A 15,825-nucleotide genomic window follows, 5' to 3' on the forward strand; every position below is an offset into this window, starting at 1 on the left:
AAATTATATTACGATTATAAAAAAACAAATAACTATTTATTGTAAATTAAAATAAAATATATTCCAAATAAAATATATAAGTACCTTTGTTCTTTTAATATTACCGCTCTATCTATGATCTATTTTATGTTATGTGAAGTTATAATCTAAACTAACAAATTGGTTGAAGGCATTGCAATATACAGTGATATTCTCTTATAGGATATTCAATGTTTTCAGATCTCGTTTATAATTTTGGAGGACCCGTTTATATATTTAGACTTGTCTACCGTGATAGCGAAATAAATCGCACTCTTACAATTCTCGGTTTATTGAATGAATTAAAATAATTATTTACAAAATAAAGTTTAAAGCAGTTTGTTTAAGTTAGAGGGGGCCAAAAAAATTAACTCCGGAGTAAAAATATTTCTAAACCAACAACAAATGCAAAGGTTACAACAGCCAGCAATGAATGCTTTACGATTACCCTGTTAGTTTCGAGTGAGCAACCACCGCGAGCCTAACGGCGTCAACATGCTAGCTATGATTATTTTTCCTATTGTACCATAAACATTCTGAGCACAGCCCTGAATTATTCTACTAGTAGCCAATGATACTAAACATCTAATAAACGAAAATTTAGCAATTGGATCAGATAATGCCGTTCATAGGGATACCCTCAAACACGTTCATAATGCTTCCGTTAGTGACCGATGTGCCGCCTTCGGTAGTGACAACGTAGTGTTATTGTTCTCATTTGAGCAATGTTACGGTTTCAAAGCCTGAATATATAATATTTGAAGTATTCTTAAACTAACTTAAAATTACTCTTAAACTCATAATATTTAAAACCTCCTTAACAACCACAGATATCGTGTTCTGCGAAAGTTAAAATTGTTTAAGCTGTCTTTATAATAACTACTGTCAGCAAGAAGATGGAAAATTTTAATTGTCAATAAAACTTTAGCTTTTTTGGGCTAGAAAGTTCCAATGGATTTGTGTAATCATGAAATATTTTTCGTATAGGCAGGATATTAGTTCTTTGAGCAACATTTGAGTTCATTTATTCACTCTTTTATAAACAGGAACTTAATTGAATTTTGTTCTGAAAATAAATAACTTTAACTTTAATTCAACTGAGTGGAGCTGCAAACCTTAATAGGGATATAGTATTTCTGTCTTTCTTTCCAAGCTCTTTTCGTTCCTTCATAGCTCTTCCATGATAATGTGTGAACCCTTGAGCTCCGTTCCAATATCAAATATTTTTGTATCAGTTCCATCACTATAAATTTTTTGTAGTTTATTTAACTGTTGTGTAACTCTAAAGTAGTAGAGCTATTGAGATGTTGATTGAAATGCTCAGTTAAAAAAAAGATATATATTTTAAACAGCTTAATCTGGATATGGGATACTTGTGCGCAGGCTGTGATCTTCCTTAGTTTAGAACACTATATTTTATTAGCTACAACAAAAATAATTTCCAATATATATGTATGTGATTTTTTGCCGTCTTTATTTTTATAGACTTATTAATTTGTTATTTTCGATTTTATTATATCTAGCATAAAAATAAAATAAATTTGAATTTCAATATTTTTAACATAAAGTTTTTCTTATTGTTCCTTAATACGTTTCTAACTTTTGTTGTTGTTTTTTAAATATATATATATATATATAGTATATGTGTAGGTATGTATATGAATTTATTTTTGTTGTATAGTATTATTACAAAGTTTATGTTACTACAAAACTAAACTACTAAAAATGTGTTTTAGATTTGCTTTGTTTATGTTATTTTAATAATGGGTTGATTTTTGCTGGCGTGGAAACTATTTTACACACTTTCATATGTGGAAATTGCTTTGCATATTTAATTACATTTTGTAGATCTTAGAATATTTAAAGTAAATATTTACTGAAGCAGAGGAAAGGAACAACAACAACAGCATTAAACCGTAATTATTTAATTTTCCAGTGAATCGTCTGAAATTCTCATTACGTAGAATTAGGCAGAATAATGGTGCTGCAATACTTCAATGACTGGCTCGTTCGCCAGTCAAATGTATTTACAATGGTCGCGATCCTTTCCTCGATAAACATTATAATATTATATTTAAAATATTCGTAATAAAGTACTGTACATTGTTTATGTTTTAGTGGGCGTTTCACATCATACTCAAATAATATGCTCAAAAGCTCTGCATATTTGTTTTTTCGGCAGCTTTATTAATTAGCTTAATGCTGTTCATTTTGTTTTATAAATCTGTATAAAGTTGTGGCGTTGTATGCGCAATTATATATTTCTTAAACTCTGAACAAAACTGAACAAATGGCGTACAAAGCAATTCATTAATCGGTGGCTAGGATAAATGTTGCGGCAACAAACCTTCTTCGCCTCACAATTCAACAACAAAAATAATACAAAACAAAAAAAAAAAAAACATGAACAAATTTACAATATTAATTTGTATTACTAAAATAACGTAATATTATATTAACACAACATTTTGGCTAATTGTTAATTTTCAAAAAATTAATTTTATTTTAAATATTCTAATTTACCTTTCCATTTTGTTATTAATTCTTGAATTTCTTGATATATATATTTACTTTTTCCATGCTCTCATATTTATAACTTTTGATAAAATATGAAAATATGAACGGCTCAAAATAACAAAGCGAAATCGCAATCACAAAGCAATACAATCAAAATATGTAGTTAATGGCGAATATGAAGTATGACAAACTCTAGTACATATCTACTATTGGCTCAGTGACGATAGCCGACCGCATCCTAATCATTAACATTCCAAATTTAATTCGAGGGAAAAAGTTATTTTCGTTTCAAAATTAAAAAGTATTCCAGGAATAATATAAACTTACAATATTGAAAAATTCACGAATCCCTAAAACTTGCTTCGACCTTTCAGCATTATCCAATGATTAAAAGGAATTTACAGTTCTACAGAACAGCACGAGTTGTGTCACAGTTCAAATTCAGTTTAATGGAATGTTAACTCAACCACATATTTAAGCAGCAAAGTTTCCAAATGTGAGGCGTACACAATTATCTGGCGATACTAAGTGAGCCAATGGCGCCAACCCGGTATTTCAACCGCCTCGCGTATATAATTGACCATGGCCGAAGATTTAACTGGACTCTTTGCACTAATTGTTAAAATAAATTAACGAATAAAAAAAACATCGAAACGTCTAGAAACTAAAAATTTTAAACTTTTGCAAATGAGCGCCTACAACCGTTGAGCATAAATAACAAATACTACTAGCTTTTATTTACATTATACTCGTACTATTTACCCTTGGCTTTAAAACAAGTATTACCAAGTCACTTCGTAGTTGAATCCTTAGCTCACACTGTTGAGTTGCTTTTAAGACCAAAATATGCATTGAAATGATGCTTCAGAGAATTTTCATACATAAAAAATGTAAAATAAATTCCATGTAAATTTCTCAATTTAAATTTTTTCTTCTGCGCTATGATTACTGGAATTGAGCTTTCCGATAGCGTTAAGTTCTACATATATCAAGGTATTTCAACAAAATTTCAAAAGATCAAAATATCTACCGAAGGGGACTAGACTCAACTGACAGACAGACAGGCTAATGTTTGAACAAAAACATATATAATTCAATTCCATTTTGTTTCTGATTGTATACTCACATACACATATCATCAACATAAATCAAGATGTTGCACTCTTTGATATGTAATATCACAGCAAGAAAAATATGAAGAATTGCCCATGCTATTGCAAGCAAAGAAATCGTTACAATAAGTACTGGACACAGGGAATTTTGGAATATACAGTTGGATGTATATGGTGTACGAATTCTAAACCTATATATGAGTACCGAAACTCGACTATATCAGTCTATACGAAAGATAGTTCTATAGTACAATGCAATTGCATACATCTCTCCATCGCACATTAGCCAAATTCCATATCTTGCAAACATATAGAAGGAAATGCCATTTTCACGCCAGCTTTATATGCATATACAATCGTTTATATGTTATGTAAGCGAATATTCTTGCGGACATATGGACATACGACAGTGTAGGTATTTTTTATGGTATTTCTTTATAGCGCTATTATACTGCATTATAAAAAAACTAGCGTCCTAGTTTGTAACGCCTCTTTTTGATTATCTTATTCAAAGCCTTGCAGCTTAAGAAACTCGCCACTAATGCCTATGTTTTCTTTAATGATAATTAATTACTTTTCCATGTCTTACTGTGTTTTACTGTGTTTTTAAATTGCAATTTTGTTGTAATTTAATAACTTAAATATAAAAATATGAACCGGCGGCAACTGCTAATATGTATTATTATTGCTGTTTATATTTTGCTTGTTGCAATCAGTGGCATACATTTAATTTTGTTAATTGCATTTTATTATTACTCTTGCTTCACTCACTGTTTATACCTTTCATACTTTCTTCTTCTTTAATGTATTCGTTATTATTATTAGTGTTTAGTTCTAATATTTTTTAGGTTTCTTTTTTTACATTACTTCTTTTACTTGGTTTTTACCATCATCACTAGAATTACGAAATCCTTTCTTTGTTATTGAAATTATGTTAGTTTTAATAAAATTGCCGTTTTTATACCTATTAGTGTTTTTATGCTATAGGGAGCCAGCCGGAAAACTTGTAGAGCTATTACTATGCGCTAAACTGATCATGGACCCTGATAAGCTACCCTCCTCGTCGGGGTATGTTTCACGCGACACCTCGCTGAGTGATAGAGCGCTGAAAGTGAAATAGAGCAAAACAAAAATACGTATAAATACTTTATAACTGATGCATTATAAGTACGTAGTATAAAATTAAAATATGTGCATACATATTGAATTTTACCCTAAAGTTGTATCTAAAAATAAGGTTGAATTGAAACCACACGATAACTTCTTTTACCACGCGACCTACATGATGAAGTAAATTCGGATTTATCAAATTTATTGGTGAAGAACTTTTATTTCACACAAACATTTAATATATTTGTCATTAAAATAATAATTTCCAAAGAATTCGAAACGGTATGAAATATTAATTTTATTATGGAAATAGCCTAAAATTGTATGCAGTTTTTTATATGAAACTGTTTTTAGCTGGAAATTTATACAATTTTAGTTATAAATGACCGTAATAAGTATTATTATGCGCCATTTTCTTAAATATAATTTTCTAAATTCCCATATTCTCACCTGAAACCTAACGCAAGCGATTCCTGATCGAAAGCTTCCAGTTCTCTGGCATGCTTTTCTTGTTTGATACGTAAACGTTCAGCTCGCTCTTGATTGAACTGCTGTAACTCCGCATTCATCTGCATTAAATAAAATATATGCGCATTTTCTCAATTATATTAACATTCGCGTCACTTTACCTTGCTCTCCAGTAAACCTCTACGAACGTTTACTCTGTTTTCCAACTCTTTACGCTCACGATCACGTTGCTCCTGAGCTTGTTTCTTGTTTTTATTTTGGTAGGCAGTGAGCACATCAAGTTCGTACTCTAATTGCTCGTTGGTACGATGGCACTCAATCACTTGGGTCTCATCCAATTTGTAACTCTGACTTTGGAACATGTCAGCGATGCTTTGTTCGTACTAGAAAGTAGTTCAAATGCAATATAATTTAAAGTACGTTGTGTTTTATATTTATTTACCTGTTCACCGAGAAGTGTTAATTTTCGATGCTTCTCTTCCTTCAATTGTTTTATAACCTCCTTCTGTTGTTCTTTTGGTGTGGTCTGGAGAATTTGTGCCTTATAGCGTTTATATTGTTTTGTCTGAGTTTTGCAAGTTTCGCGGAATTGTTTACGGATTTGCAGTTCTTTTTGCTAAATTAAAAGTGTAAAAAAAAATTATGCACAAGAGTAATAAAAATTCAACAAACGTTGATTGTAAATAAGTGGAAATGGGTCGTGCAAATTGGCATTAAATATATTAATATTTTTAGAAACTTATAACCTCCTTAATGAGCACTTTTAGAGTTGTGGTTGTAGTTGCTCGCGTTTTTGTAATTGTACTTTGAAGCAAATTTGTGCATGCTGATTATATTCTATGACTACATTTTTTTTAAATATATTTTTTCATAATTTTATATATCTGCTGACGTTAGGTATTATTTATTTAGTTATCATATATAAAGAAGAATTGTGAAGTTAGTCTGTGATGTATACAAACCTTTAAACTTTTAGGATGTTGTCTGATTTCAAGAGCGTGTTTCCGCAGGAGTTCTTTTTTAACTCGCTCCATATAGTCATTTTGATTCTTCAGTTCCGTATCGTGCTGAGTGTTTATCTGTAAAAGGATTATAGAATTAACTATGTCGCCACATCAGCATAAATCAGAATTAAATAACACAAAATTGAAATGTCGTTTCAATGTGAGTAATTTCTATTCTATATCGTTTTTTTCCTTGTCCTGTAAATAGATGAACTGTTTTTTTACGTTATTTTCCATTTTAGATGACAATATTTATTTCTTATACCATAACGAATCTTTTACTAAACTATATGAGCTAAGAATAACAGTTTCACCTCGTCCAAAGATTTTTCTTCTTACGACGCTAAGTGCAGCACTGATGTTTACTATTTGTAACTAATGGATAACATCATAGTGACTTAAAAAGGGGTATTTAGATATATCCCTAAACAGACAACGTCATAGTGTCGCAGTTCTTTGTATTTTTCCTAATACCAAATACCTAATGAAGTAATCTAAAACATGATCGCGCTTGCAAGGATGCTAAGAATTGAATGCCAATGAGAACTAATTAAATATTGATTTCAAAATTTATTTCCGTATAGATTCGTTTCCCCTTCTACTACTAGAGAGATGGATAGATTATTATTAATTTATGCACTGAGACCTGCGGTGGCTGCAGTTGTTGTCAAGTGTCATCGAAAACACTTAGTGGTAGGTCCCTAAAACAGGCTGATTCGAGGGGGTCGAACCAAAGGAAGAGGTGCGTTGAGGTAGTTAGTGTCATTCGAGGACTCTTTGCACTAGAGGACATATGATTTTTATGTCAGTGTCCTTTCTGGATAAGTGGAAGCTTAACCTGCTGCAGCAGTCAGAACGAAATTGTGCTGATTTATACCTCTGCTCTTCAACAGGAATAAGCTAGGGGCCAACGATGCAGTGTGCTTCCTAAATGCATATTCGCATCATAGATTTTTATTTCTGCGTTCACAGAACCAGTTTGCATACTAGACAATCAGCAGAAGAAGCTAAATCGGAATCGAATAGGTGCTGGGGGCGGTTTATAATTTAAACTATATAGTATAGTTAGTATCTAGCTCCGTATGGATACATTTTCTTACCTGCTCCTCGCGAAGCTGATGTACACTTTTTTGCTGACGATATTCTAGTTCCTGCGTTTTTTCATGATGTTTCAGCAGAATAGCATGCGCTTGCTCCAACTGATGTTGCTTTTTGCTTAATTCCTAGAAATATGAAAGTTCACATTAGCCTAAGAAGATGTAAGATATGTGGAGTTGTAATGACTTACATCACGCAATAACTGGTCTTCGAGCTCGTGAAGAGATATTAGGCGTCTTCTTCTAAATTTCCGCATTTCCAAGTCGATATACTGTTTTTGTACTCTCAGCAAACGTTGTTCCTCTTGTGCTTCTGCTTGCTTCAAGTTGTCTTTCTGTGATTGCAACGTCAAGTCACGTTGCCGTTTCGGCGTCGATTCATCCATCGATAGTTCACGTTTCCATCGTTCTTTATTTGCCTTATACTCCTTTTTGCGATTTAAATCAAAGGCTTTACGTTCACTTTCCTGTTTCAAAGAAATCTCCTTGAAAAGTTTCTTTTCCGCCGCGGTTGTTTGCTTTTGACGACGTTCTAAGTCTTGCTGATGCTTCGCCTAAGAAAGTAATAAACAAACAAAAAAAAAACATGTTAAGAGAGAAAATTTCACAATGAAAATTACAGATCAAATTCGAACCTCTAAGCGCTCCAATTCCCGTGTGAAGTTGTATAACAGATTATCGTATTCCTTATCTAATGCTCCCTTATGAGCCTCCATTTCCAATTTACACCTCTCTTCGAGCTTCAGTAACGCAGCTTGATGCTCGCGACGCATTCGTTTATAGCCAGACATTTGTTCATGCATTTCCTCCTGCACAACAGGTAAAGAATAATTATTTCACTGCGGAAATTATGCGACTAATACAATGCAGGACTAAACATATTGAACTGATTGTCCCAATTATCCCAATATAAGAAACCAAAAACAATAACACATAAAATTGTTTGATAGCTAACGTAAAATACATTTACTTCAATAATCTTTATTTTTCGAAGAATTAAGTAACCGAACGGGATTGGACAAAAATTCACGAAGATATACATATAGTGAATTTGTTTTGAGTAACCGGCTTTTTTGATAACGAAATCCAAAATTGTATAACGTTCAATTACGAAAAGCTTTTCCACTCAACAATTTTAATTCGATTAAAAAAAGCGTTGTCTATCTTTTGATGAGCTTAACTGAAAACTCAGCAATGAGAAAATCATGTCAAACAGACAATAGGCGGTTAGAGCCAAGTAACTTTAATGTTTTTATTTAACGCACAAATCTATAGTTTTAGATAGCGAATGATTCCATTTCAGTTCAGTATGCTTTGTTGGATTCTCTACATATTCACTTTAATGACACTTTCGGAATGCGTTTATTTTATACAGGATTTGATGTAAGCACTGTGCCAACACGCTATAATTATTTTAACCCTTTAAAAACTACAATTCTATGATCCTAATAAATTGAATATTTCATAGGGATTATGAAATAACATTCATCCATTCGTACAAATGAAATTCCGTTCTACATGAAAGTCTACCATGAATACGGATTATGAAAAATATGCTCCGAGAACTAATGTAAATTTTTAATTTCTAGTCAAGTTATTCTTACATCGCAAGGTATGAAAAGGAAAACAATATTCCTGATTCTTCTATTTTTAGAAGCACGGTAGTTGATCACTTTATGTCTAATGGCTAGTTAAGAGCTTTAAATATTAAAAACAAACATTATATCCGAAAATTTCATACTCTTGCAGCTTGAAAGGATTAAAGCGTGCAAAGTTTTATCCCGTTATTATAATTGCATCTTGATTTGTACGCTCGAATGGAAAGAATGAGATGGAATTTAAAATTGTTTTATATGGGAAGTATGTGTGTCTGACGAATGCCTTATACCAAATTTGGTTGAAATCGGTCGGGGGTCTCGAGATATGTGTTTTCACCTAAAAGTAGGCCGTGCCGCACTGCATCAAAGTCCTATTATGTCATCTCGCTTGTAAAAGTTAATGTCTCAGGCATTTTAACAGTAACAGGGACTGAGCGGGTTTATCTTCAAACTGTCAATAGGAGTTCTTATAATATTTGTGCTAGGTTGTTGTAGATTAAGTGATTTAAGATATATATAAATTAAACTTATTAGAGTGTGGCTCCACGAATTTTTCAAAATTCCAAAAAATTCCCTGAGCTAAATTACAGTTTATATCTTTCGGTTAATGGCCTTTGTGGGCGTGACAGTTGTCCGATCGAAACCATCTATAAACTCGGTAATTTTCTTTTTGCCAAGGAACGCGCACACGAAATTTCACCAAAACTCGCTTAGATTTAAGTGCTATTTGCAATCGTTTGGTGAGCAAAACTATTATACTCTGTAGCAACATGTTGCAAGAGTATAAAAATACGTCAAATTTCGTTTTGTTTTTTCTTAACGATCTATTAAATATAACTAAGCACTAAAATCAGGTTCTAATGTCTCATTTTGGGCGCAAATTATACGAATAATCGTTAACATTCAAATTTGGTCTGCACATATTAAGAGTATCAAGAAATATGCAAGACAGTGAACAGTTCCTCAGCAAAACAAAAACTTTATAAGGTACGGATCGAGTAGAAGGACTATTGACTGGTCCTCATTTAGTGGAATGAATTAGTAACAATATTTTCGGACTTAGCAATAGCAACGTGTTCATTAAATACAAAGCGTTATACAAGAATACCTTAAATTTTATAAGCACACAAACAAAGCACATTTAATCAACAAACAAAAACGATACCAATGAAATGCATCAGATGGTGGGAGATTAAGATACTTATACTGTTCCAAGACAAGAAGTACTTATAAATTACAAGCATGAAGCAAAATAGAAGCCCACACCCCTATTAAGAGTTTTATCAAGCAAATTGGGTAAACTGCAGGATGATTTAAAGTGCGTCTTGTCTTTAATTTGATAGCTTAGAAACATCAGCACCTGTTAAGGTATTTGAGAACTCCGTATGAAGTCGCATAAATAAATAATACTGATTATAGTTCATATCTCATAATGGATGGGAAGAGGTTTAACTTAAAATTCGGCAGTTTTGTTACTGGAAAAGTTATTGTGGGCCATCTGGGTTCTAATTCGGCCAACTTGCGATTTCAAAATTCGTCTTTTGTGGAAATTTTCAACTCATTTATGAAATTGTACAGTGGCCACTTTTAGCGCATGTGGATGGACACAGAGCATAGGAGTATGGTTCCTATTAAGAATAATGTCGTATTAATTTCAGTTTGCTTTGTGTTTTTCACATATTTTAAATGAATCAATGAGTCAATGAAACGGTCTTTGTAAACAACTTTTGTAAATTTGGCTTAAAAGAAAATTAAATAGTGTATGGGCTTGGCTAAAATAATAGTATTCGAATTGTGTTATTATTACTTTTCTTAAATTAACTTAAAAAATAAGAAGAAAACATCATAGTGATTAAGTCAGTGAAGAAAAAACTAACAGTAAACGAGGATATAAAAAAAAAAAAAATAATAGAAATCCTAAGATTATAAATATAAGTTTTATATAAACAGTTGTTTAAAAAACTAAAATTTAACTCCATACACATTTTTACTGATTTCAAATAACTTTGTTGGCTGTTGTTCAAATATAAATGCTGGGTATCGCATGAATAATACAATAAAGTTATTGAAATCATATTATTTAGAAAATGATTAAATGGCGAGAGATACATAACCAAAACCAACTATCTGATAAATGATTTACCTGCATATGTTCTTTCTGTTGCTTTGTTACAATACTTGTAGTCCGAATAGTGGCAAAATTGTTAGGTCCATGCTCATTGACGGCATTAGAGATGGCTTGCTGTGACGATGCAGCATATACTGCGGCTGCGGCGGCAGGTGATGACAAATAGCGAGGCATTCGATCGCCAGCACCACCCGCACTGCCCACGCAAACACCGCTTGCTTGAGATAACATGCCTGTTCCCATATTCGCTGTAGCAGCAGGGGAACCCCCTCCTGCTGAATGACTTGCGGACGATACAGGCATCATAGGTGCTGGTACAACGGAAGTCGAATTTGTTGGTGTAACATTATTGTTCATATTGTGCATTATATTAGGTAGTGGCGGCAGATTTCTTTGTCGTGATGAATTTCGTGCCGCAACTCCACTTGCAGCCGCCGCCGCCGCCGCCGCCGCCGCTGCCGCTGCCGCAGCAGCTGCTTGTTGCTGATAATTCACAGCAATATGCTGCTGTTGTGTCAATATGTGATTTTGAGTGGTGGGAATAGAATTCGACGAAGAGCTCTGTAAAAAAAAATGGAAGAAATTAATGACGTACTTATGCACTTAAAGTAAAGTTGGGATTGCTGTACTACTTGACTACTGGCCGCCGACACACCCACCGAATGTATGGAGTGTTCTGAAGTAATACTATTACTCTTGCTGCTATCACCGCCAGCATGCTCATCCTGTGTATCGTCCGTATCGCCTATGGCGCTCTCAGTCTCGCAGGTATCGACCATTAGTATTTTTTTCATTTTACGATAATTTAAATTATCTAATTCACGTACTGCAGCTTTTGTACGAGCTATCAATTCCAGCAACACAATGTCTGAACGTGGCTGTGTCAAAAATTCGTGTTTTAGCAATTTCGTTGACGAAGGTCGCTCCACAGGCATTTTTTTTAGACACAATTCAACAAAATTGCAAAATGTATCTGACCATTCATTTTTCTGCAAAATATATTTTAGCCATTTAAAACAAGTTCAAATATTAATATATATATGGTTTTTCTTACGGATAAATTTGGAGAATCATTTTGAGCAATGTGATAAAGAGCAGACATTGCATTCATGTTAAAATATGGTGGTTTCCGTTCAGCCAATTCAATGCAAGTAATACCCAAGGACCACACATCAACTTTACCATCATACTGACCCTCATCCATAGCTAGAATCACTTCCGGGGCCATCCAATACGGAGTGCCCACAAAACTGTTAGCTGGACACTTAATAGCAGCGCTACCGAAATCCGCCAATTTAACAATACCATTATCTGTGAGAAGAATATTGCCCGCTTTTATATCTCTATGTATGCGCCCCAAACTGTGTAAGTAACTTAAGCCGTTCAGAACGCCATCACATATCGCAGCGATTTCGTCCTCGTGTAAAGGCTTCTTATGTACTTCAATAATATCTGAAGCCGAGCCAACACAATATTCCATTACCAACCACGCTGTTGATTCACGTAGATAACAGCCCTTGTATTCTATGGTATTCGGATGATTCAATTGACGAAGAAATCTAAAAAATTAAAACAAATTAATATATTAGTGGTGTACTATAATAGTTTTGAATGCACATTTAACCTGATTTCTTTAAGAATATCCTGCCATTTTTCAAGGCTCTGTTTGCCCAAAAAGGACATCTTTTTAATGGCCACGATTTCTTTGGTAAGATTGCATCGCGCATAATAAACAGCGCCAAACGAGCCATGACCAATTTCACGCAAGTCCTCGAATATTTTTTCTGGATCATGTTTATAAAAAAGATCGGCAATTTCCGGATCCTTAAGACTTCCAGGACGTGCAGGTGGCATCGTTGTTCATGTTATTTTCCTCAGAGAAGGTGCTTACGATTTCTAATATTTCTTGTAATGTTGTTTTTACTGCACCTTCACGATTCTAAATGATTAAGAAATGTAAACTATAATCATATATATAAGAACGAGGAGTTAGCATTTTAATGCTTTAAGAACTAATAACTATATAGGGATAAATACATTATCGGAATATAAAGCGCAACGTTAAGTTAATTGAAATTATTTTTATTTAATAAGTTTAATAATTGCAGTTTTTAAAGAGTTATTGGATATATTTACATTCTTCCAATACCTATACAATATTTTTTTTCACGTTCAATGGGTGCGTCAACGTCGGCGCCGTTGCTTTTTTACGTTGCATCTTACTACTTACAATACGAACGAAAACTTGCATGATAACACGAAGAGGACAGTTTAGAAAAACATCACTTTTGGTAAATTAAACCGATAAAAATAAATTTGTATATTTTAAGGAAAATATATACGGCAACAAAATCTGATTAATTAAAAGAGAAATATAAAAAATAGTTTTCAGCATACATAAAAAAGATAAAATATATCTTAATCCATATCTCCATCACCCTGCTCCATATACAAACCTACACATTTGCCCACACATTCGTCATTCACCACTAATTCTCCACTCGCGTTTTCTTATCGCTTTGGCACCCCCGATTTCGTTTTTATGTAACTTTAAGTCAACTATATACACTATATCTCTACTTTTTCTTATTAGTTATATTATTGCTCCAGATTTAGAAAATTTAAAATACGTTTCTTTATATATCTAAGCTCTGACACCGTCGCATACCCTGTCTCCAATAGTTGAAAAATACATAAACGCCTTTTCTACCACACTTGATACGAAGACGTTAATTTATTCCCTCTTGATGTTGTTCTTTTAATATCATAACTGCAACAGTACAAGTCATACCTTTCCATTTAAATCAATCACAAATCATATGCAAATACATATCACTATATATTTTTAATAAAAAACATTCGCAATCTTTAAAATCTGGTCTAAATTCCAATCCAATCTGAAAATTGAAACAGACTTAGTCTTCGCCTTCTTGAAATTTTCTATGCACCCAAGTGGTGAAAAGGCAAAACAAAATGGCGAGTTTTAAAGTATTATTGCCAGCTTAAAATATGTTTATTAAATAATTTTGCTTTTGTTTAATAAGTAATGTATTTAACAATTACATGTCTGTTTTACTGATATCTCATTTATTTCGATATAAATGTTATACCCTCTAAAAGTAATGTTAAAATTTGCAATCTTTTTATTAGTCCTTAAGCATACGCTTAGTAGCCTGTTCTATCAAAGATTTTAATGAAAAATACCAATAGTGGCAGCCCGTATTGACAAAACTATTTGAGACTGCTGTATATTCTCTTATGCTTTCATCTATTTTCCTTTTTAAATATCTGTATTAGGGTTCAGGCTAAGTAAATATTCTATCCCCAACAAAATTTCCGTCTTAACAAGTCTGGCTTTCTACTTTCCTCGCTTTACGAGACAATTTATACATTAACAACGAATCGAAAAGCAACCGGTATCCACATTGAACGTTACGCTATATATGGTGTTACTATCAGGCTTGGAAGAAATTTCGTTTAGCTATGCTGCATATTACTTTGATTTGAACGTATTCCTATAAAATCATATACCCAACTTTTCTATCAAAACAAATGTCTGACACAAAGCGAAGCAGAAGCTCAGTAGGGGTGAATGAATGAATGAATGATGATGAGGAATGCACTGCGACCTTTGGTCTATTGTGCCCTCTCCTTACTCACATTGACTCGCTTAGCCCCAGCCCATTAATGAAGTCCAGTAGACTGCTTGGCGTTAGCGAGGCAATGCGATCCCTATCCGGAAACAAAACTCCAAGGGCCTTGGCTCTGCGTCTACAGACTGCTGTGCAGTCGATCAACAGATGCTCCGGAGTTTCAGGCTCCCTGCCACAGAAACGGCAGTTGGCGCAAGTTGATAGGCCCATGCTGTGCAGATTCCTATTCAGCTTACAGTGGCCAGTATACCATGCGACTAACAGCCTGAGTTTGCTCCTGGGGAGGTTTATTACGATTTTGAACCTTTTCAGGTTGTAACCTCCCATTAGCAGCTTGGCGTGTCTCATACTATGAGTTTGTCGCCAATGCTCTTCCCTGCCTGCTCTTTCCTTTTTATGGAGCAGCTCCTTCATGGTGTGGGGACCCACTCCCGTAAAGGGTCCGGGTTCTACCATCCTGGTGGAGGCTGCGGAGCGGGCGAGCTTGTCCGCCAGTTCATTGCCGGCTATACCTTTGTGACCAGGCACCCATATCAGGTGTACCTGGTTTCTCTCCGCAAGCCTATTCAGCCTCTCCCTGCACTCCTGCACTAGAAGCGACTTGATCTCGTAAGAGGAGATCGCCTTTAGCGCCGCTTAACTATCGCTAAGAATGACTATACGCTCAATGCGATAGTTGCGATGGAGGTTTATTTCTATGCACCGGCTTATAGCATACACCTTTGCATGGAAAATGCTCGTTAACTCAACCAAGGGTACTGGGAGCCTAGTGCGTGGGCCCACAATTCCTGCGGCGATTCCCTCCGACATTTTAGAGCCATCTGTGTACCACCTCATAGTACTGTTCCTCAACATCCGCTCGAGGTTCGAGTCGTTCCAATAGTCTTTGCTGCCGAGGTTAACCTTAAACCTCTTCCCGAGGTTAACCTTTTTAGTAATACTATCCCTCGGGAGGAGGACCAGTGGTAACTTGCCACTTATCTTCTCCATCCTCTGGGATGAGACTGTTTTTCCTTTTCCACACCCCTCTGCCGTTATTTGCGGAAGAGTGTGTTTGGCTACCAGACCGATGACCAAATGAAGCGGAGTAAGCTCAAGAAGAACCTCCAGTACTGCCGTT

General features: G+C 34.3%; 1 protein-coding gene across 6 annotated transcripts; it reads right to left on the reverse strand.

The window, feature by feature from the left end:
• Window positions 1-3,849: 3,849 nt before the first annotated feature.
• On the reverse strand, window positions 3,850-14,004 carry LOC108977651 (serine/threonine-protein kinase Tao). 6 transcript variants are annotated; one of them, XM_018947454.1, is made up of 14 exons: window positions 13,844-14,004; window positions 12,677-12,991; window positions 12,107-12,611; window positions 11,682-12,041; window positions 11,068-11,613; window positions 7,962-8,135; window positions 7,518-7,880; window positions 7,330-7,452; window positions 6,188-6,304; window positions 5,668-5,841; window positions 5,387-5,608; window positions 5,208-5,326; window positions 4,612-4,752; window positions 3,850-4,542 (listed from the first exon to the last, which is right to left on the reverse strand). In XM_018947454.1, exons 2-13 carry the CDS (start codon window positions 12,904-12,906, stop codon window positions 4,629-4,631), a joined length of 3,057 nt encoding a protein of 1,018 aa, XP_018802999.1. In that variant the 5' UTR covers window positions 12,907-12,991; window positions 13,844-14,004; the 3' UTR covers window positions 3,850-4,542; window positions 4,612-4,628. The 6 variants fall into 6 exon arrangements, with proteins under 6 accessions (XP_018802999.1, XP_018803001.1, XP_018803000.1 ...); XM_018947456.1 differs by having other exon boundaries at window positions 3,850-4,752; window positions 11,712-12,041; XM_018947455.1 differs by having other exon boundaries at window positions 3,850-4,752; window positions 11,685-12,041.
• Window positions 14,005-15,825: the final 1,821 nt, after the last annotated feature.

Source organism: Bactrocera latifrons, unplaced genomic scaffold (assembly GCF_001853355.1).
Source record: "Bactrocera latifrons isolate USDA-ARS-PBARC rearing strain unplaced genomic scaffold, ASM185335v1 scaffold_93, whole genome shotgun sequence".
Lineage (NCBI taxonomy): Eukaryota > Metazoa > Arthropoda > Insecta > Diptera > Tephritidae > Bactrocera > Bactrocera latifrons.

Bases quoted from the DNA above. Each gene is read 5' to 3' on its own strand.
- LOC108977651 (XM_018947454.1), bottom strand. From the start codon at position 12,906: ATGCCACCTGCACGTCCTGGAAGTCTTAAGGATCCGGAAATTGCCGAT. The intron at 11,614-11,681 runs GTACAGCAATCC...TTTTTTTTACAG, and splicing joins CGGCGGCCAGTAGTCAAGTA to AGCTCTTCGTCGAATTCTAT. The intron at 4,753-5,207 runs GTGAGAATATGG...TTTCACTTTCAG, and splicing joins TCGCTTGCGTTAGGTTTCAG to CGCTCTATCACTCAGCGAGG.